This window comes from Semicossyphus pulcher, unplaced genomic scaffold (assembly GCF_022749685.1).
Source record: "Semicossyphus pulcher isolate SPU_LCO1_2020_fin unplaced genomic scaffold, fSemPul1.0.p SCAF_13, whole genome shotgun sequence".
NCBI lineage: Eukaryota > Metazoa > Chordata > Actinopteri > Labriformes > Labridae > Semicossyphus > Semicossyphus pulcher.
Genome location: NW_027211637.1, coordinates 30,392,952 through 30,416,134, shown reverse-complemented (window position 1 = coordinate 30,416,134; position 23,183 = coordinate 30,392,952). Strand labels below are relative to the sequence as shown.

The following is a 23,183-nucleotide window of genomic DNA, read 5'->3' as shown; positions in this document are numbered from 1 at the left end:
GTGTGTGTATGTGTGTGTGTGTGGCGTCCAGATGGTCCTCTGCAGGCTGCATGCAGGTGGACGGTCCGGGTGTCGACACAGACTGAGAGGAGAAGGCAGGACACCTCAAAGACGTTAGAGGACACACACACGCTGCAGGAGGCGCTCCTTTACGCTCCCCCCTTCTTATTTCTCTCTCTTCCTCCCTCGCTTCTTTATTCTGTGTGGATGTGTAGAGGCTTCATGCAGCTCAGTGCAGTCTGCACACTGCACACATGTTCTATCTCTTGCTCCTGCTTTGTTTTTCACATCGCTCGCTCCTGAATGTCATCCCACATCGGCTCGTTTTCAAACAGCTGCTTGAAATGCTTCAAAACATGAAGAGTTAGTTCTTCTTGTGTCATGTGTGGGCACTGCCCTCCGCCTGATAGTTTGAATGTGTCTATAAAGTCAGATGAAGTTGTATGAAGAGCTCAAAGGTCCGCTCAGGGTGTCAGTCAGAGGACGTGGATGGTTGGAGCAAACACAGGGCTTTAGTCCCAGAGGTCGGGGGTCTGATGCCTTTGTGCAGTGTTTACATTACGGTAAATGGACTGCACTTGTATAGCTCTTTCTCGTCTTGCGACCACTCAAAGTGCTTTTAGGCTGCGTATCACATTCACCCGTTCACACATTCATACTCTGATGGCAGAGGCTGCAAAGAACGGCGGCGTATTAGGCCACAGCCTCAGGGTGGTTGTTGTATCAGCCTCCATCCACACAACAAAAAGACTGAAACCTTTGATTTAGAGTAGTTTTGTATATATTTATACTTAATGTTTGTTTCCTGTTAGTCTCCGTCATGAGGTCGTAGGGTAACTCTCATGTGTGATGTTACCCCTGGGGCAAACGGGCAGCAGAGAAACGTGTGTTTCTGCAGCAGAGGGTCGCTCAGTCTGCTTCTTGTGTGCAGACAGGCTAAACATGCTCCGAGCTCCGAGCCATGCACGCCTGTGTGAGCAGCAGAGCCAACAGGGCAGAGACACAGGTGAATCAGAGGGAGGGGGCCGTGAACCACAACCTACTCTTTGGAGGGGTCGCAGCTCAGAAAGGTTCCTATAAACACGATTTCACCAGCTTTTTGTTTCTCGTAAGTTTATGAATTTATGATCTAAAAAATTTGCAGTTATTTTCTCACAAGTTTGACATATTTTTCCGCCAAATTTACGACTTTAATTTTCGAGTTTTTTCTCGGAATATAACTCATCTTATTTTTTTTTCTCCAGTCAGCGTCTCACCACTCACGCACATTCACACACCGATGGCTACATCTTCAGGAGCAATTTGGGGTTCAGCAACATCCGACTGTTCGAACCGGCGACCTCTGATTGAAAGACGACAGACTCTAACACCGCTGTAGGCGGCCGTGGCTCAGCCAGGGGCGGCTTATGTCGCGCAATATTTACATATGTGTATTAGTTAAGGACGTGCGTTAGGCAGGAACCAACATGAGTATACACAAGGACTTTTTTAAACCCAGACATGATTACATATTTATAATATAAAAACATGTTTGTTGCCTAATCTGAAGCAAGTAGTTGTAGTATCTAAAACCCAAAGATATGTTTAATTTTATGTCACCAAATGTCAAGAAAATCATAACATCTTCACATTTCAGAGGTGTGTGTGTGTGTGTGTGTGTGTGTGTGTGTGTGTGTGTGTGTGTGTGTGTGTGTGTGCGTGTGTGCGTGCGTGCGTGCGTGCGTGCGTGCGTGCGTGCGTGCGCGCGTGTGTGTGTGTGCATGTGTTAGTGTGTGTGTGTGTAAGGTGGGTTGGACTTGCTGGGTGGGAGGATGCCAGGCAGAGCCATACGGTGCGTTGCGGCTGCAGCGGGCGGGCACGGCGAGCTAGCGAGCAGCTCGTGCCGCGTCTTAGCGGGATAATCCATTGTAATCCCACACGGGGGAGTCGTCGGCTCGATCTCCCCCTTTCCCCACCTCCACCTCCCCTTCTTCTTTCTCTCCCCTTCGCTCTCCATCCCTTGGGATAGGAGGCCGAGGAGGAGGAGGAGGTGGAGTAAAGGAATTAGCATCTGTTACCACTCTCGCTCAGGTTAGCTCCTCTGAGGAGGGGAGGAGCAGGGGGAGGAGGAGAGGAGGGGGGAGAAAGGCCTCTAGCTGTCACTGCGTAGTGAAGCCGCAAATGAAAAACGACAGGGGACGACCCATTAGGGCTCCCACCCTCCCTCTCTCTCCTTCTCCATCCCTCCATCCATCCCTCTCGACTCCTTTCTACTCCTTTGTACCTCTCTTTACCCCTCTCATCTACTGCTCCTCTCTGCCTCATTTTCCTCCCCTCTTCCTCTCTGTTGTTTCATCCTTTTTAGTCTCCCTCCCTTCTTCTTTTCTCCTCCTCTTCATCCCCTGTGCTTCTCCTCCTTCCTTTCATCTCTTCTCACGTCTCCCTCTTGTTTCCTCTGTTTTTCTGCTTGCCTCATATCCATCCTCTTCCTTTCTCTGCAGGCTCATACTTTTACTTCTCCTCCTTCTCCTCCTCCTCCTCCTCCTCCTCTTCTGTTTCCTCCTCTGCAGTCCACTCAACATCGCCCAGCCTGCTAATGACACTGAAATCGATTCAGTGCTCTTAATAGCTGACAGATAATTGTAGAAATGTAAAAAGCACCACAGTTCTGTTTTTTTCCCCTGTATCAGCCAAGGCCATTTGGTTAGTTAGTGTGTGTGTGTGTGTGTGTGTGTGTGTGTGTGGGTGTGGGTGTGGGTGTGGGTGTGGGTGTGGGTGTGTGTGTGTGTGTGTGTGTGTGTGTGTGTGTGTGTGTGTGTGTGTGTGTGTGGGTGTGTGTGTGTGTGTGTGTGTGTGTGTGGGTGTGTGTGTGTGTGTGTGTGTCCTATTGTCTCCATCCTCCATTAAAACGAGTATTCGAGAAGGAAGAGTGAAAGAATCGAGTTCTCTTCTGCTTTTTTCCAGCAGATTGGATGGATGAAAGTCTCACAATGGAAGAGGAACATAGCTGAAGTTACTCTCTGTTTCCTTCATGCAGGATTAATTACAAACAGTCGGTGACTTTGAAGACAGAGAAGCCCTAATGAGAGCACCTGACCCTAACCCAAGTGTTTCTTAAAGGGGACACATGAATTAATAATCATATATTTGACACGTTGCCTGCTGTAGTGTGTTTGCAAAACGTCCCAGCAAAAGAAGGCACAAAAAAATTAAGATAATTAATTCATGTGTTCATCGTCTGTGTGGAACCTAGAATCGTTACGTTGCTCCTCCTTCAGTTCGCCCACAGGTGATCACTATAATATAAAACCTACACATTGTTATTCTCAGTGTCTGACAACATGACAGAAAGGATCCGTACAGAGAGAGACCTTTTTGTTCCAGCCACCAGACTCCATTGACAAAAACAGTCATTTTACCTCGCAGATACAGGAGCTGCTGCTGTCCTGCTTCCTTTGTTATTTTGTGTGTTTGTAATTGTGTGACTTTTTCTTTTTAAGGTTATTCGTTGGCCTTTATTTATAGAAGGGACCGTGTATGGTTTTGCTAACAGGGGAAGAGAGAGTGGGGGACGACACGCTGCAAAGCGCCGAGGGTGAGAGTCGAACCTGGGGCTGCCACATAGAGGACTACAGCGCCTGTACATGAGCCGCTGTTTAGCAGCTGAGCGGAACCAGTGCTGATTTTGGTGTTTTAAATTGTTAGTTTGGATCCAACGCAAAAGTTGTAACACATTAAAACAAAAAGCACTGTTGAGGCAGCGAGGCAACTTAGGCGTTTCTGCAGGGTAAAATTGTTGTTTTTTTCAATGGAGTCTGGTGGCTTCAAAGAGAGCGACGTAACGGCTGTTTATGTTTAAAAAACACGTCTTTCCTGTACAGAAAATGTCTCTCTCTGTCGGGATCCTCTCTGCAAACTATCTGAGCCTGTCAGTGGAAAAAGTAAGAACTTTCAGTAGGCAGTTTATTAAGCACAGCTAGCTAAGCTAATGCAGCGTAAGGCAGCGGTCTTGCAGTAAATCCTCCCTTCATAATTGTTTTAATGCTGTTGTTACAAAGACGAGTTAATTCAACTGTTCCATCATTTTGGAGGCTTCAGTGTGTGCTGCTCTTGAACTGCAGCCTCCCACAATTCACAAACACATCAAGTGTTATGACGGCTTTGTCCAACAACCTTCTGTGAAGAGTCACTGAGAGAGGAGAAAAACTCAAGGACCAATTTCTTCCAAGTTTTTCTGTGAAGCTTTAAACCACTTCATTTCCTGCTCTCCACTTCTCGTCGGCTTTAAAAATGTTCAGTAAACTTAAATTTGGTTTCTGAGAACTGAAGATCCCCGTTTGACCTTTTCAATTCACACCGTAAAATGAAAACATCTCCTGTCAGCGGCACGCCAACACTGCTTTATGTGAGAAGTTACTTTGCACTTCACTATAAAAACCTTAAACAGGAAACGTTGGCCGACGTGACAGCTCCCTCAAAGTGAAGCCAAACCCTCTCTATCGCCCCCTGCTGACAGGCTGCAGTACAGCTCATAAAGCCCGCCTTCTGACAAGTTTACTTTTAATTTGTTATTTGATGCTATAAAAAGGGGGTGTGGCCTCATGATTGACAGCTCTGTCGACAAATCCGACTCCTGCAGCGTTCTGTTCCCGAGTAGCAGAGTAGAGGAGGAACGGCGAGAGACGTAACTAACACTAACACTACAGTCATTGAACTTTCCATCAGCGTGAATATCTGCTTCAGACCGACACAAGAAGCTGTTCTGCTGCAGACTGAGCCCACCTGAGGGCTCCAACACGGCAAGGACACAAGGTAAAGGTGTGTGTCGGGTAGAGGAAGGGGCGGGACATCCATACTGCGATCTCTACTGCACACACTCTGGATACAGACGAGCAAGATGGCAGCGCCCGCTCCGGGCTTAATTTTTGTACAATGAGAGGAGGTCAGATTTGTGATTTCTCCGGTTGCTAAAGGGAGTAGATGAGTAGGAGGACGACTAGTTGGAGTTTAGAAAGTAAAGACTCAGTTGGAGAAAGAAAAAGGAGCATGAGGGGAATAAATGGAGTCAGAGTCCATTTCGCTCTCAGCAGGGGTTCAGTTTGCCCCCCTCCCCTCCCCTCAGGCTCCGGTTAACGCTTCCTTTATTCATTCGCTGCATTAAAGAAACAATCTGCTTAATTAATGCCCGGGTTTTTAATCTGCGTATTTCAATCAATGCACAAGTGCCCCCATCACTACAATAGAGACCTTGATTTGTTGCCTGCTCCCCTGTGTGCGGCTCAAATGTAAAATATCTCGTGACAATTATTAAATCATGTTGATTGAAAGGTGCGCCTGTGCAGAGCGTCTCTCAGGTGATATACGCCTCTGTTCTTAATGAAAGGACTGTTGCTCTCATGTTCAGGTGAATGTAGATCTTCTGTTTAATTACAAATGACTGCGGCTTAACGGGTGGTCGAATCTTTGCTCCACAGTGTCATCGCTGCATGTCAGATACTCATTTCATCACACAAACATGTTTCCTCCAAACATCTCTACTTTTATATCCGCTGTAAATGTCTAAAACAAAATGCTGTTAAATCCAAAATCTGATCACCTCAATATAAGAGAGTAACTTTAACATCCAGAGAGACGGTTTAGCTTCCTGAGGCTGTTCACTCTGCAGGCTGAAGATTTTTGTACCTTTCAACCTTGCCGTGTATTTTCCCTTTGAGTGACGGAGCCTGAGTGGAGTGGATTTAAAAGATCGAGGCGTGATTTACGACGTGTAAAAAGACCCACGCATTCCTCGCCTCGCCTTTGCGCCGCTTCGTGCTAACAGCCTGACATTTATCACAACAGTTTGCACAGCATAAACACGGAAACACAACGTGCAGAAACACACCTGTTCTCACACACACACACACACACACACACACTCATGCTCGCACTCAAAATACACAGTGATGGAGATGTGTGTTGCCAGGTGAGCTGATGCAGCATCTTCCTCCTCCCTCTCCTCCCAGTGGACTGTGGGATGAGCAGAGATGGACTGTCAGAGTCTCTGTCCACCTGTCCTTCTTCTCTTTGGGGACACACAGGCTTTCAGCGTGTGTGTGTGTGTGTGTGTGTGTGTGTGTGTGTCCTTGACGCAGAAAGACGTTTGCCCTCTTAAACACACGGGCCGCCCTCTGGGCTTCGTTGTGTCCCTCAGGCTGCAGGAAACAGTAAACACGGCCATGCATCACCGTGTCTGCACTCCTGCTCGGAGCCTGGACCGTATCGTTCTCAGAACACGATCATTTGTTCGGCCTGTAACTGAAACTGTTTAATATAAACCATCATCACTTCGAAGCAGGTACATTCTGTAGCTAAAATGCGTCCCTGTCATCAGTCCCTGCACTCACAGTTCTGCTGGGCATGTAAACATGTACATGAACATGTGTAACAACACAGCCATCTGCATGAATGAGCTCCTCGTGCAGCGCTCCGAAGCGATCCGTTTTATCTGCGTTGTAACTCTTGAACTCAGGTGTCGTGACTCACGTGGAGAAACAGATTTAAACGAGCGATAATGTTTGATGTGGCGTTTTACAGCCGGCGTTTCAAGTGCTTAATCCTGACGGCGCACAGTGACTCTGCAGGAGAGCAAATGTTAGCGTTACCGGCTGCTTTTCGAAAGGTCGGGCACAAACACGAGCTCACTGTACAAACAAAGGACTGTGACTGTGAGATCTCAAAGAGGGAGGGCTCTCAGTGCTGTGTTGTGCTTAGAGGCAGGCAGGAGGAGGAGAGGCGGAGGGAGCGGGAGGTGTTAGAAGCAGAAAGGAGGGTAGAGCAGGATTTAAAAAGAGGATGTGGAGAGGAGGAGGACGGTAGATGGATCTGAGCATGACATTTAAGTCTGTTCAGATTTTCACCGTGTTGGATTAAAGGATCGTAGAGCTTTAAATCTATTCTCTGAGATGTGTTAGACCACGTTAAACCTCATCTTAAAACTGAGGGCAGTTTTTTTTACAATTTATAATCAATTTTCCAAAGTATGGCGCACATTTATGCTGAGCTTGATTATCATAGAGACAGGAGAGAGGCCTCCCCTGTCTGTTCAGTGACGATCATGATGAATGAGTAAACACTAGGGGCGGGACAAAACATATAATATTTAACTTACTAATATTTGGCGCTCTAAAAAGATTTCCCTGGGATTTTGACTCATCGCGTCACTGCTTCATGACTCCTCGCGGTGGAGTTTATGACATGAATAAGGCGAACGTAATTGGCTGAAGAAGAAGAAGACAGCCGGATATAAGAAGAAGACAGCGGGATAATGTCGGACAGCGGTGAAAAGAAGTTAAGAGATGCGTCAGCCACTTTTAAATCCAAAGTCTTAATTAGTGTTTACAGTTATTCTTTAGTTCTGTAAATTAAATTTACTGACTGAAAACACGTTAATTGTTTCGTCTCAGTTTGTTTTAAATTCTGTGAAACTGACACCAAATTGCAGAGAATAAATTCATCAGTATTCATTTTCTTCGGTTCATCAGATATCGTGACGTATCATATGATTGTCTTGCAATGTATCAATTATGGCAGAGTCACTGTATCGTGATATTGTTATCGTGGGCCGCGTTGGCATATCATATATGTGGCATGTAATGTATCGTATTGTATCGTTTCTTATTGTATCGTAACATCGCATCGTATATCATATCATATTGTTATGTATCACGACATATGGTATCACATCGTATTGTACTGAATCACTTCGTATCGTATCACACATCGCGTATCGTATCGTATCGTATCGTATCGTATCGTGTGTCCTACTGCGTATCGTATCGTGAGTTACCCTGTGATTGCCATGCCCAGTTAACACAATGGTGACTCAGTTTGTTTGGACAAACAGTATATAGATTAATTTTGGGACATTATTCACCGTTATCTTATAGTTCAGAAGAGGCGGACAGGAAACAGGAAATGACACGGTATGACTTTCAATAAAGGCGCTGACTGGAAACGAACTGGTGACAAAGCAGTAATGTGGTGTGTGCCGTAATCACCTATCTGTAATCTTAATTCTGATTGGTGCATTGAAGTATGTGACATCACGTCTCTCCACCCGAGCCATTTGAAGTCAGTGAGAAGAGCAAAGAAAATAAATACACAAATAACCAAAACTTCCTCAGAAACTGTCGGATTCTGTTGTTTTTAAGATACGAAGGGGAAAAAACATTTCCAGGATCGTTCATATTTAGTTTTACTGGAATTAGAGGCTTGAACCAAAAGTTTACAAAATAGTGGACATGCATGTTCCATAATTAGTCTTCCTGTGGTGCCTTTTGTTGTCTACACCCGACATATCAGACTGTATTCTCACTGGTATCATGTAGTCAGATCCAGGCAGAGAGGCAGGACACGATACTTCCTGTTTCTCTCTGAGTCAGAAAGGATGAGGACGGCTGCATCTCCTTTGTGAGGGAGAGGGCTGCTCCCTGTGCAGCAGACATGCACAGGGAAAGAGGAAAAACAAATAGAGCAGGCAGCGAAGGAAGCTGAGGAGGAGAGCTGCGTAGCCGGGCTGGGATGGAGGGATGGAGAGAAGGATGGATGCAGGGATGCGGAGGCAGTGACGGTGGTCCTGCCGCTGCTGAGGGGGGATTTGTGTCGAGGCTGCAGGAATTAGGTTGGCCTTCGTCTGCACGCATGAATACTCCTTACACACTCTGCTTTTCTTCCTCCAGGTCCCAGGGCTTCCCTCTCACTCGCTCATTCCTCTTTTATTCATCATATCACTCCATCTTTTTTCTCTCTCTCACATTCAAATGAAAGCTTTATTAGCACGGACAGAATTACGTACAATTGAGCCAAATGAGCTTTAACATGAATAAATAAATAAATACCCACTTCAAAGCTACATCCTCCATACATTACAACACTGATGTTTATACTCTATAATAAAATGCATGCTAAATATGATTGCAAAGACAAATGACACATTAAGTAAGATATAAATGATGTTTTTAATGGTCAGAGGAGACGAAAGGAATCATAAAAATCTCTCCCACGTGCTCGTCCCTTTGCCTCAATCTCTCACCCCCCTCCCCCCTTCCATCCCCCATCTCATTCCTCCCTCATCCTCTCCTATCTCCCCTCTCTCCTCCTCCTCCTGCTGCCCCCACCCCTTGAGCCATGACCCCCTCCCTCCCTTTCCCTCTCCTCTGCCTCCTCCTCCTCCTCCTCCCTCCCCCTTCCTGACCTCTTTCCTTCTGCCTGGCTGTACCTCCCTCGACAGTGTATCGCCTCTCTCCATCCCTCTCTCTCCATGCAGCGGTTTGGGCTCCACCCCTCCCACCTTCCCTTCCTTCCTCCCTCCCCTCCCCACCGAGCGAATGACACAGTCGATACCATCCTCAGCCCCCATCTCTCTCTCTCCCTGAGAATCCAGCTCCTGCATTGACTCACTCACATTACCTCCTCTTCCACTTTGCATCCTCTTTCCATCTCTATCTTCCAATCAGCCTTAATTTGAGCCGCTGCCTGTCTCTGGCCATTCAATCTTTCTGCTCTTTCAATCACTTTCTCGCCATGTTCATCAGTCGACTCATCCTCTTCCATCTTTTTCTACTCCTATGGCGCTAAGAAAAGAAGTTGGGTTTAATCGGGAGCTGCATCTAGTCAAGAAAAATGTCTCCTCATGTCTCTGCATCCTTCCTCGCTCTGTCTTTATAAAGTCAGGAAGGCTTCTCAGTGTGTGTGTGTGTGTGTGTGTGTGTGTGTGTGTGTGTGTGTGTGTGTGTGTGTGTGTGTGTGTGTGTGTGTGAGCATGTGTGTCAGCAGAGCAGAAGTCGACTCACAACAATAAAACCTAACAGTCGGGCGGACGTGCGTCTATCTTCCTGCTTGGCACACACCATTTATTCCCCGATCACTTATTTAGCAGCCTGTCTGCTGACGACAGATACAGACGGAGATTTAGAGAACAATATGTTGGACCGGCTTTCAAGCATTTAACAGCAGTAACATTAATGTTTCATTAGTGAGCAGCTCAGTTAAAGATAATATTTGCATAAACATTTAACACACAGCACTGTTTATACTTTCAGATTTTACAGTGTGACTTTCATTTAGCAGCCGCTTTTTGTCCGAAGCGACGTACGTCTGAGAGTTAGAACTACGTGTCACAAACTGTTTGCATCGTTTTTAATCTGAAATGTCGCTTCTAGAAACTATAAAGTATCTCGATTATCTGTTTGTTTGCCAAAGTCAAACCTCGCTCCTGAATGTCATCTCCCACGTCAGCTCGTTCTCACTTTAAACTTTAAATGCTTCACAACATGAAGAGTTAGGTCTTCTGTCACTGCGCTCCATCTTATAGTTTGAACGTGTCTATAAAGTCAGATAACGTTGGACGTAAAGACAGACAGGGCAGATGGATGGTTTGAACAAACATCCCATTTGTCCTAAGAACGTTCTGACAATGTTACGTGTGATGTTCTGGTAATGTTTTGAGCGGGAACTTTCTCTGAAACGTTCCCTGAAAACATTCTCAGGAAGTTGCAGTGAGAATGTTCAGATCACATTTCAGGAACGTTTTATAAATCACGTTCTGATAGTTCAGGCCGAACGAACATGCTGAAAAGATCCTCAGCATGTTGCAGTCAGCATGTTCTACCTTTGTTTTTATGTCACATTGAGCAAATATTTTATAAAAGGCGTTCTGACGTCCCGGGCCTCAATAACATCCTGAACATATCTTCACAATGTTGACGTTAAAACATTATGTCTTAGTTTAAGTTTTAACGTGACAAGAACTTTATTTGAAATGATAAACATCCATAAAACGTTCTGTGAATATTAGATTAAAACGTTTTCTTTCAAACATAATTAGAAGTTGTAGCTGATGTTACGGGAACGTCCCCTGCTGGCTGGGACAGGACTTTAATCCAGGGGACGGGGGTCTGAGGCCTGTGTGCAAAGCTGTCTTCTCTCTACATTGCGGTAAATGGACTGCACTGATATAGCTGTTTTCTAGTGTTCAGACCGCTCAAAGCGCTTTGACACTACATGTCACATTCACCCTTTCACACATTCACACACGCAGAGGCCGCTATGCAAAGTGCCAATCAGATTCTTCTAATCACTCACGTGTCGACACACACACATGGCTACGCCTTCAGGAGCAATCTGGGCAGTTTGGAAGCGTCTTGCCCGAGCAAATCTCGAAATCTGACATGTAGACTGCAGCAACAGGGATCGAACCACCGACCTCTCGACCATCTCTGCCACTGTGCCACAGCTGGCCCTAGATTTTGAATCACTCATCGGCAGCTCTTAGTGGATTTAAAGGTGATGTTATCTTAGTTAGATCAGAGCCAGTGACCACTGGTCGTCAGGAAACCTTTTGTTGCAGCAGGAACATTTACGAGTCTCTGGTTGTGAGATTGAATTGAAATGTTTACTCTCCACTGTGGCGTCACGAAGAGTGTCAGAGGAAGACGACCTCCGTAATAATGACAATGATGATGATGCGGAGGGCGGTGTGTTGGGGTGGGGGAGGGGCCTCTGTCATAATGCAGGGTGTTGACTGTGTTATTGTCTCATCAGGCTGCAGACTGGACGGCTTTAATCAGATAAACAGACTCTGCTCTCTCCGCCGCGCTCGGCTCGCTCCGAAACAAAAGCCTCCACATGCAGACTGTGTGTGCGTTTCACTCACAACGCCTCCTCTGTGCTGCTGCGGAGCTCCACGCTGAGATAACCACTCAAGTTATTTTATTCATCCTAATTGTAATGAGGTACCCAGGAAGGCGTTCGCAGTCCGGGCACAGCCTCGGGCTTTAGAGAAGTTTTCTCAGAATAATTTAAGAACTCATTATTTTCTTCCCTCCACCAGTTATCATTTCCTGTCGCTGTCACAGTCCTGCAGGCGACAGGAAGACGCTTACTGTCTCCAATTTCCATCCTGGCTGCGGCCGCGATGAAGAAAGAGAAAGTAGCTCACAACATCACTGTGAGGATGTTTTCTGTGAGGCCAGGACGGAGAAGTGGTGATGGACTTTACTGATGATTTCAGAGGCTGTTGCATGATAATAAAACACAGTAAAAACAGTGTAATGATCACATAGTAACAAGGAGAGGTTGTATTTTAATGAAACTTAGAGAGCAGAACAGAAGCAGACGTGGTGAAGGAAGTCTGCCCCCTGCTGGGCATTAAACATATCCATTAATTGATGTATAAACACAGCGTGTGTGTGTGTGTGTGTGTGTGTGTGTGTGTGTGTGTGTGTGTGTGTGTGTGTGTGTGTGTGTGTGTGTGTGTGTGCGCCCCCTGAAAAGACGCACACATATAAAACCAGAGCCTGTAACAGCAGTCATATGACATCTGTGATGTTGGAGACGGATTCAGCTCTGTGTAATGAGGTCAGACATGGTGCTGTTTGCTGTAAGTGTTCGTCACACCAACAAGCTTCCATGCGTCACATGAACTCTCTGTAACAACATACAAACAAAGACGTGATGGTGTAAAATAGTAACATGATGTTGTACATGATGTTAAGCTAAGAGTTGTTTTTCTTCTTCTTACTCGGCGTGTCGCTGAGGTCATCCACTTATTCTGACCTAAACGCAGCCTGCGGGGGAACAGGATCACACCATCCTTACATGACTTACAAAACAACAGGAAAGCGTGTGAATAAGAAAGAACATGTGCTGTTGTATGTTTTATTTAGCACACACAGAAACACATAAAAACAGAGGGAGCAGAGTAGAAGAGAAGGAGAGGACATAGAGGTAACTGCAGTGATACTTTGCAGGTTATCGAAGTGTCAATTACATCGTTTAAACAAAGACAAGTAACTGTTTAGTTTTCACAGTAAGTTTTTCACTGCTTTCACAAACTAAATTCCCGTGTGGAGGGCGAAAATTTGACAGCATGAACCTTTGAAACTATGATCATGAGACAGAAAGCACGTGGAGCCTTTACTGCCCTTTGTAGTCATCCAGTCACTAGGTGGCGCTGTCACCAAAAACAAGGGTGATGGGACACGAACTGTAGCCTCCTTTACTGCAGGTTTAAAGTCACAAAGGACTTGTTTCTGTCCAATCACAATTAAAACATGTTGTCCTGCTCTTTTTTTATAGTCTGATTGTTGTTGTGTTTTGACCTCAAGGCCACCGTAGATCAATGAGATGTAAAAACTTTCAGCGACACTCACTGCTGGCCTGTGTCATCTCCTTGTTTTCTGCTGCTGAAGCCAGGGGGGGACATGAGTGTCAGAAAACAGGAAACAGTTTCCCATCAGTCAGTCTGACCTCTTCTCTCTCTGTCTGTCCTTTCAGAGGATTCCTCGTCAGAGAGCGGCAGTGGGAACGGCCTTCCCGCTCTGACTCCTCCCTCCTCCGCTGTGACAGACGGCGCCATAGTCAGGGAAGCAGAAGTCATAAACGGCAATGGTGGCCCCGCCCCTCTGGACTTCAGCACGCCCACTTCCTCCTCCTCATCGTCCGAGGACCAGCAGCCGATGAACCTGAGCGACCCGCCCCCTCAGCGCCTCCCCCTGTCCTCCTCACACCTGCCCGTCACCGTGTCGGCGGCGGCCGCGGCGCTGCTCGGCGCTCTGCACCCCAACGCCCCCGAGGAGCTCCGCAGGAAGTACCCGCTGGCTGCCAAACCTCCCCTGGCTCCTCATCCGGCCCTGCCGCTGCCGCACACACTTCACACACATAATGCACACACTCCCAACACACACTCCCAGTCTAACACACACGCAGAGCTGCGGCTGGATCGAGACGGCAGGGACTACGGGGGCAAGGTGAGAGCACACGGCGACACACAAACTGACCTGATCCTGTTTAGACAAAGTTTCACCTCATTTAAGATGGTTGGTACGTTGTGTTATCCTTCCATCCACCTCCTCACCTGCCTCTTCCTGTCAGGTACACAAGAGAAAAAAACAGCAGTGACTTGTGAAATCAGATTTAGGAGCTTAATACTTTGATGTGACACTGCTAAAAATATCTGATTATGAACCTAACAGCAGGTGAGCAGGACAGAAAGGCAGAGGATGATGAACAGAGCGTCTCTCTCTCTGTGTGTGTGTTCAGTCCCCTCAGTACAGCTCAGGCGGCAGCTACGACAGCGTGAAGATGGACCTGAGTGCCGAGGACCTGACCATGGGGCGCCACGGCAGCCAGGTCGCCCCCGATGATGACGACGACGACCACGACGATCACGACGACAACGACAAGATCAACGACACGGAGGGGGTGGATCCCGAGAGACTAAAGGCCTTCAATGTGAGTCAGAGGACAGAGAGCGGGGTCGGACCTGATCCGCCCGCTGGGATCGATAACGAGTCTGCTTTTATTCATAAAGAGGGAATATTGAAGAGCTGAAGTCATTGATCACACGCTGACACAACGGCACACACCTTAAAGTTACACCCAGGAGGACACACAAGTTACTGCCACTTATCAATTATTTAGATTAACAGCAGGGCACCCGACCGTACAGACACCTAGTGAGACCCTCCACCACCCTCCGCCCTCCTTCAGCTTCTTTTAGTTAAATGTTGGTTCTTCAGCTCTTCTACCGCTGTTGTTTTCAGCAAACAAGCTCTGATCATCCCACCGTACCATCCCTGCCTGGCACCAAACAACATCCTCAGCTTAAACACACATCACAGGCGACTTTATGCTGCAAGATTTGAGCCCTGATTTTTAGCTCGCTGAGTTATCGGAGATCTCTGACAGAAGTCTGCTGTCACATCTAAAGGCCAAAATGTTCAATGTTGCATTTTGCTCTAAGTTTGGTTTGTGTTCACACGGCAGCTTTTACCAGCCGACTAAAAAATTAAGAGCGCGAGGGACCTGCTCTCTGATTGGTCAAAAGTTCCGCGTGGGAAAACTCCCTGAAGTAAACAAAGAGAGAGAACGTGAAGAGAGAGAATCACAGACTTTCATGTTTTGTTGTCGGAGCACCCGTTAATAACCCACGCTGCACCGTGTTTGCTTCTTATATTAGGCCCTACTTTGAGTCTGATTATGTTCTCACCTGAATCAAACCGGACCGCGGCTCATTTGGAAAATGGACCGAGTCCCGTCTTTTCTGGTGGACCATGGTCCGGTGGTTTGGTCCGCATCAGAGTTCAAATACGTGTTCTCACCTGTCCAAACAAACTTTTGACAGACTTTCTGAGTAAAGTCCGAAAGTCCGGACCAAAGCTGTCAGGTCTGAATGCACCTTTAGATCAGGGGGACTCGAGTGAACACCTGAAACAGAACAATGCATTCTCTTCTTTTTCTGCAAATCAGCAGACGAACACCAGAAGGATCAGAAGGAAAGAAATCTGTTCTCACGAGTGGTCACACGTCGTTTCCCGTATCACTTTTTGCGTGCTGTTATATATTTGAGCAGACCTCTCAGGGCTTCCTCCTGCTGAAAGGTCTCGTTACATGAAATGTGCAAAACAGAAACATCTTCAAGATGCCCCCGTAGAGGAAAGAGTCATGTAAGCTGTACAGTGTGTAAGAACCATGCGAGGACAACAAACAGCTGTGTTTCTCCCCTGCAGATGTTCGTGCGTCTGTTTGTGGACGAGAACTTGGATCGGATGGTTCCCATCTCCAAACAGCCCAAGGAGAAGATCCAGGCCATCATCGAGTCCTGCAGCAGACAGTTCCCAGAATTCCAGGAACGCGCCCGGAAGCGCATCCGCACCTACCTCAAATCCTGCCGACGCATGAAGAAGAACGGCATGGAGGTAGTGTCCCTGCTTCTGTGTTCTGTGTGTTCTGTTACATCAGAATCGAGTTGTAAAAAGTCTTATTTTGTCCTACAAACCATCGAAACACTCAGATTGATATCAGACAAAGACAGCCACACGTTCTTACACTGGAGAACGTAAAGGTGAAAGCAGCGCGTGTGACTGGCAGCAGAACAACTATCTTTAGCAACGAGATGATTAAATGTTCCTGTAACTATAGAAACAACACGCTCCAGTTTATTTCAGTTTACAGGTGTGACCCAGAGCAGAAGATCTTTATTATACAAACTAATCTTAAACTGCAGCATTACTTCAGGTAACAAAGTGACTCAAACTGACAGGTGTGCACGGTTTGTATGTTTTATAACCGAGCAGCAGGAAGCAGCAGGGAGTCTGCAGAGACACGGATAATTAACACTCTGCAATATTTAGTATGTAAAGAATAACGAGGGGCTTTAACAGAGACAGGCAGAACCGTGCTCTCTGAGAGTATCTACATATAAATACTTTAACTTAAAGATCCTCCACAGTAGTTTGTAAACGTGTGTCTATAAGCACAGACTTCTGAACCTGCAACAGGCTGCCTCACACTGAACGGGGAGACGGGGCTCTGGTTGAAATGTCTCTGCTGCCCCCCAGTGGTGATGCATGATGCTGCACTCAGTGCTGCAGTCATCATGAATCTAATATGCACAGCAGAGATATTAAAAATGGAAGAAGCTCATTATCTCTTTCATTACCTCCAAAGCAAACATTTAACTGTGAAATATTACATTCGAAAAAGTCTTAATCGGATCGTCTGACGTTCACAAACACGTCAATGTTCATCTGCATGAGGTAGCTAAAGAGCTAAGTCAGGTATCACAGGGCAGCTTATAACAAACTATGTTTGCAATATAATACTTAAACCTCTACTATTATATTATACAATACAAGACAATACAGCAGGACATGAATAAATGACAGCAGTAACAGAGATTTATAAAAACATTAAGAGACTGTAAAAGCTTCACAAATACAAATGTGTGTAGAGTCTTCTCTCCGTCTCTGCCTCGTTCGTGGCTGAAGATGTTTTGTTGATGTTCCGTCTGATTCTGATATATTGCAATGTTTTCTGCAGACTCGTCCGACTCCGCCTCACCTCACCTCGGCCATGGCTGAGAACATCCTGGCAGCCGCCTGCGAGAGCGAATCACGCAACGCTGCCAAGAGGATGCGCCTCGAAGCGTATCACGTAAGTTCTGTCTGTGTTAGTATCAGACTGTGTGCAAAGCTTTATTCATTGAGTATGTGACAGGAAGACAAACACTACTTGATATTTTCTATCTGATTAAGTGTTTAAGTGATTGATGTGTTTAAGTGCTTAACAGGCAGCTCGGCTCTGTTGAAGAAGAATCACAGAAAGCCATATGTGTCCTGTTACCTGGCTGCAGACCATTAATGTACCATGTTACTAACTATAGTCAGAGATCCTTTCCTCACACACACACTCAAATCTGGAAAGGGATCCCATAACACATTGGAGCAATAACCTCTATAGATATAGCAAACACTGTCTGATGGAAGGACACGCCTGCAGCCACTGAATGAACCCACATGCTCCATCTTACTCAGTAAACTAATATGGGAACACAGTATTTAATATATCTAATATAAAGATTAGGAATCTCGCCAGCACATTAGGTCAGCCAACAGTGAAAATAGCTGCAATGGCTGCAAACCAGAAACTTCTAAACCAGGAAAATAAGAAAGTAAAAAGAATAACAAAAGTTCTTGATTGTAGAAAAGCTTTTCATAGACACAATATCTTGTTTACCACGAAAAACTTTGTGCAAGTAACAGAAATTTACAGAGAACTAGGGTGCAGATGTGGGAGCACTAGTTTAAAGTTTTTGCATATATTTGCATATTTATATATATTATATATGTAGTAGTTTCGAGATAAGGATGCCACGTTTTATGAAAGCTTTTGAAAAGCTCTGAACGAAAAAAAAAAAATCTTTTGACCAATGATTCCTCTTTCTAGGAACTCTTTGATTCTTCTTCTAAAGTGGTTTCATTTTGTCTCTAAGAAGAGGGCACAAACCTGGCTTCTTTATGCTTCACTTGCTGGGCTTTATTTTGACAGGTAAACCCCTCACTTCCTGTTTCCTCCCTCAGGATGAGCAGATCTCTCTGGACAAGCCGTCCAGCGGTGGAGGAGGTCTGAGGGAGCCGGCGTCCCTCGCTCACTCCGCCTACTCCCTGGCCGCGTCAGCCTTCTCCTCCCAGGACCCCCAGCTCTACATCAACGGAGCCGGACTCAGCTACGGTTACCGTGGTTACCCGGGCCTGGGCGCGGCCATGCAACACCCCGTTTCCCTGACGACCGGCGCTGCCGCTCAGAGCAACGGTGAGGATGGAGAGGAGAGAGAGAGGAGATGGACGGGACAAAATATAGAGGAGGAAGAGGGAATGAAAGAGGAAGCAGGGAGTCAGGAGGGGAGAGAGATGGAAAGAGACGACATGAGGGGATAATTGGGGATGAATGAGGGGAAGAAGAAGAAGAGAGAGCAGTGAAAGGAGGCAGAGCAGCAGATGGCAGATACAGATAACACACACACACACACACACTCATGATACTGATGTTATAAATATACAGCTGCAGATTCTTACCTGCTGAGCTTAAATAAACCGTCTGCAGGTTTTACAGGTTTTCTTTTTCTGATCCATCATCTGTCTCTGGACAAATCTTTTTTACAACAAGATGATTGTGCGAGTTTGAAGCAGGGCGATCTGTCAGAGCAGCTTTGCAAACTGTCGGAATCAAGGTTTAAAAAAATGTCTATCTTACATAACGTGCATACAATCACAAAGTAACAGTTCATCCTTTGCTTAATGATCTACTGCAGATGTATGACTTTGTTATAGTTTATTTGAAGGATATTTATATCAAACTACAGACATGATTGTGTCTTTATATCTCTCATTGTCGGTTATTAAATGTCGTCCTGTGAGGAACATTACGGTTTGTGTTGATTTTGGCGCCCCCCGCTGACAAAGCCGTGAGTCTTCTCTCTTTTCTGATGTCTCCTGTACATGTGTAAGTCTGGTTTTTTAACAAACTAAATCATCCTGCTTTCTTTTAACAGTCAGATGTTTCACTCATGGAGAATCTTTGCCCTGGATAATGTAAAAAACAGAAACGCTGCCGCACACGTTTCAGGCATTAAAAATCTGTATGTAGACGTATCAGTCTTATTCCTGATGGTTTCTGTTGCTTTTGCAGGTCATAAACAGGCATCTGTCTAATTCATAACCAGCTACAAACTAAAAAGTTTGAGATCCTGGAGTAACTTAAGAGTAATTTAATACCTGGCTGTTAACAGAACAAGGTTTTTGGATGGAGACGACTTTTCTCCGGTTTCAACCCGCCTAAAGAGTTCCCAGCACGTCCGACCTGCTGCGTTTGTGCACACGTTACGTTCTGTAACTCAAGAATGGAGTTTACAAAGTTTAAACTTATTATGAGGAGTTTTTATCTGGTTATGAAACTGGTGCCTCTCTATGAGCGACGAAAGCAAACAGAGCACCAGGAAGAGGAGTTACTTTTTCTATGAAGGTATTTTTAGCGTCTGTAACTTTGTCGGTGTCAGACGAGGAGGTTAACAGCATGCCAACAGCATGGAACAGTTCCACAGTCAGTGATACGTTAACAAGTTCAATGGAGGTTGAAAGGATGAGGAGAAAACTACAAACACATGAACAGGACCGGATCAGAGGAGAGATAAGACGTACCACTTGGTGGACACGGGTCAGCTGAATCCTCACAGGAGCTGTTATCTGTCTCCTGTCATTTTGAACTAACTGATCTTCCTCTCTCTCTTCCTTCACCTTTCTTCATGCATCCATCCATCCTCCACACATGCATCTTCTGTCCTTCATCATTCCCCAAATTATCCCTCCTTTTCTTCATCAATCTCCCTCTCTCCCTGTCTCTCCTCCCTCTCCCTGTCTCTCTTCCCTCCCCCTCTCTCTCTCCTCCCTCTCTCTCCTCCCTCCCTGTCTCTCCCTCCTCTCCCTTCCTCTTCAGGCCCCACAGACCTCAGCATGAAATCCCTCGCTTCTGCCAACATCAGTAACTCCTCCTCCTCCGCCTCCACCAACAACAGCCTGGTCGGGCGGGGCAGCGGAGGCGCGGGAGGGGGCGGGGCGTCGACCCAGCTCAGCCAACCGGAGATCACGGCCGTGCGTCAGCTGATCGCCGGCTACCGGGAGTCGGCCGCGTTCCTGCTTCGCTCGGCAGACGAGCTGGAAAACCTCATCCTGCAGCAGAACTGATGGGGGGAGAACACACACACATTTACACACACACACACACACACACACACACTCCCTGTTATGTTTGTTTTGTGTCCCTCTGCGTCCCCCGTCTCTCCTTTCCGACCAGACCTCCTCTTGTTTTTGCTCGTCCCTCCTCGAATCGTTTGTTTCTCCTCGTCTGCCTTCTCTTCGGGAAACTGTGGCCACTTTTTTGGAGACAAAGTGGGAATTTTGGACAAAAGGAGGGAAACAGATCCACAAAAACAATCCCCCACGACCTCAACCCATCGATTCTTGAAGACGAGGATCAGATGTTTTTTAAAAAGGAGCATTTGGACTCTGGAGGACTCTCTCTCTCTCCTCTCGGGAAGCCCCTCACAATCAGCTCTGCACTCTGAGCGACGGAGTGCGGAGGAGAGGAGGAGGAGGAGGAGGAAGGATGATGCTGCTGTGATTTCAGACAGATAAGGATTCAGAGTTTCCCTGTGGAGCTCCAGTCGGGGGAGCTTTGATTGACGGGTGCCCCGGCCGACGCCGTCTTCTGATCTTTAAAACTTAAAAGATAATAAATAACGACTCCCTGATTTAGTACTACTGAATATTTGAGTTAACGTTTCTTCGGGGGAGTCCAGTGAGCATTTTCTTTTGATGTTTTGTGTTGTTTTTTCCCAAGTGACTGAACGAGATGAAAGCGTTTTGACTTATCTTAAAGATAGAAGCACTAAACACGGAAAGACTTTGAGTCCGGCTGAACGACGGGAACCGGAAAAGAAAAAAGGATTTGTTTGTTTAAAAAAAAAAAAAGAAACTTTTTGTGCTCGCTTGTATATACGCTCTCTGTGTCCTATAGCACTTTCCCCTCACCCTGACCTCCCCCCATCCTCCTCACCCCTTCTTACCCAGGGAGCAACTTGCTACTTATGCATCCAGGACGCCATGTTGACCACCAGGAAATACCTCAGACCAGACCTGCCAATGCCATTTACACACCCTCACACACCCTTACAAACACACACACACACACACACACTGCAAAGTGAATGGTAACATTCCCACAGAAGCCAGTTTACTTCTACTCTAACACCTGATGTCTTCAAGGTTTATACTTTTCTTTTTCGAGGGGGAGAGTTTAGACTTTATTGCGCAAAAAGACGAGTAATGTCGAAGCATTTCAAGAACTTTTCAAACACTGAAACTTTTCTTTCATCTGTGCGGGTTCGTTCGTGTGCTGCTGTAAATAATCAGTTCATGTTGAAAACTTGAGAAGAATCAGAGTTTGTTGACCGGAGTCTGTGTGTGTGTGTGTGTGTGTGTGTGTGCGCGTGTGCGTGTGCGTGTGTGTGTGTGTGTGCTTGTGTGTGTGTGTGCGTGTGCGTGTGCGTGTGCGGAGGAGAAACGGGCGTTTGATGTTGATTTGTGGCTATTTTACCTCCCGCTTCTACTTTTTACAAACGTAGATGTAACGCCAACAAAACCTCAGCTTCGTTCTGTTTAACGCCCCCCCTCTCCCTCTCCTCCTCTTCTTCTTCTTCCCTCCATTGGACCTACTCTTCACCTCTTCTTCGTGGACCTAAACATCCTCCTCTTCCTCCCCCCCTCCCTGGTCCGGTCCAGGTTTCAGAGGAAGAGGAGGACTGCTCTGTCTTGCTGTGTGTGTCTGTTAAACTCTGAGATGGCCATTACTATTGTTCTTATTGTTCTTCTTCTTCTTATGATTATTATTATAATGATGAACTCTCATGTTGCTGCTGCTATATGAAAACCGGACCTTCTGCCATAGACCTGAAACCTCAACAAAGCCGGGCGTTAGCGAGCCGCAGTGCCCCGAGAAAACCCGACCGACCTCCTGCGACCTCAAAGCAAAAACAAGTCAGAGACTGACAGGAGAGCGACGTGACCCTCCTCCTGCCTTCACCCCTCACAGCCTCTCCCACCGGTTGGTTGGTTTCTTTGTTTTTGCTTCATAGGGCTTAATTCATGTTTGTGACTTTCTAACTGTGAATCCTTTCAACCTCCTTACTCTCCGTTTAATCCCTTATCTTCACCCTCTGGAGGGATTATACTGAAGTCTTGCACCTTCACTTAAACAGGCCAACATGTACACACTCAAACCACTCGAGGGGGCGAGACCGTCCGCCGTAGAACACGGATGACGTCTGTATGAAGTTTTTAGTTGAATTAATCCAGAAGAAAAGGCAGGAATCCTGCACATTTAGTTTTCACACCTCATGAAGGTTCTTTTGTTTCTGTCTCAGTGAGTAAAACAAAGTGATGTTTAGTGACACCTGGTCGCTCCTGCAGCCTCAGGTGCACCTGCTGTCCTGTGCAGAGTCGAGCCTCGGCCTCTTTGTGCAAAAAAAGCTTGATTTGCATTTAATTATCTTTCTTGCTGAGAGTTAGAAGAGAAGACTGACACCACTCTCATGTCTGCATGTGACATATTAAGCTAGATATAACATGCAGCAAGCAGCTGGTTAGCTAAGCTTAGCACACAGACCAAAAACAGCTCTCCACAGACACCAGGAAGTTACTTCTCCCAGCCCCTGTAACACCACGACCTGTCCTGTTTCTTTGTGGAGGAAGTGGAAGGAATAGCCGCTGTGTCTGCAGTGAAGTTACGAGGAGCAAATATCAAAGTGGATCTTTTTAACTCGATGATCACAAACAAACACAAAAACATTCTCAGTCTGAAGTTCGTCCCAAAAGAACTTTACGGTCTTTGAGTTGAGGCAAAGATTTGGTTAACAAAAAACTTGGTTCTGGTTTAGTTTGCTTATTGACGAGGATGAGAGCTCGCATCAGGCTCACAGAAATGTGTTTTAAAGGAGTCCTCTAATGACAGCCTTTATGCTAAGCTAAGCTAACCAGCTGCTATCTGGCTTTATTTATGACATACAAGAGTGGAGTTGATCTTCATCTTACTATCTGCAGGAAAGTATGACGAGAGTGTGTTTCTCAAAATGTTAAATAGGTGATGTGGTAACAGTGAACTCTACCTTTATAACCACCACTTACTGTCTCGGATCAGTTCCTAAAGGAAAACAAAGTTGTTGAGTTGTTATTTGCAGGGATCAGCTTGTTTATTTACCTGTTCCACTCAGCACCTGTCGTTCAGAAGAGGTTTGACAAACGTGACTTATTCCTCCTCCTGAATCATCT

The 23,183-nt window shown here is 46.1% G+C and overlaps 1 protein-coding gene across 1 annotated transcript in view; it reads left to right on the top strand.

Moving 5' to 3' along the window:
• The window catches only part of LOC138589838 (nucleolar protein 4-like), a 111,507-nt gene extending 89,553 nt beyond the window's left edge, over positions 1–21,954 (top strand). The window contains exons 3-9 of the mRNA XM_069660302.1: positions 13,297–13,619; positions 13,713–13,769; positions 14,062–14,253; positions 15,531–15,719; positions 16,843–16,956; positions 17,883–18,114; positions 19,795–21,954. Of these exons, the coding sequence (XP_069516403.1) occupies positions 13,297–13,619; positions 13,713–13,769; positions 14,062–14,253; positions 15,531–15,719; positions 16,843–16,956; positions 17,883–18,114; positions 19,795–20,042 (1,355 nt within the window). The 3' untranslated portion in view covers positions 20,043–21,954. The remainder of the gene's footprint in view (positions 1–13,296; positions 13,620–13,712; positions 13,770–14,061; positions 14,254–15,530; positions 15,720–16,842; positions 16,957–17,882; positions 18,115–19,794) is intronic.
• The last annotated feature ends 1,229 nt before the right edge of the window (positions 21,955–23,183 follow it).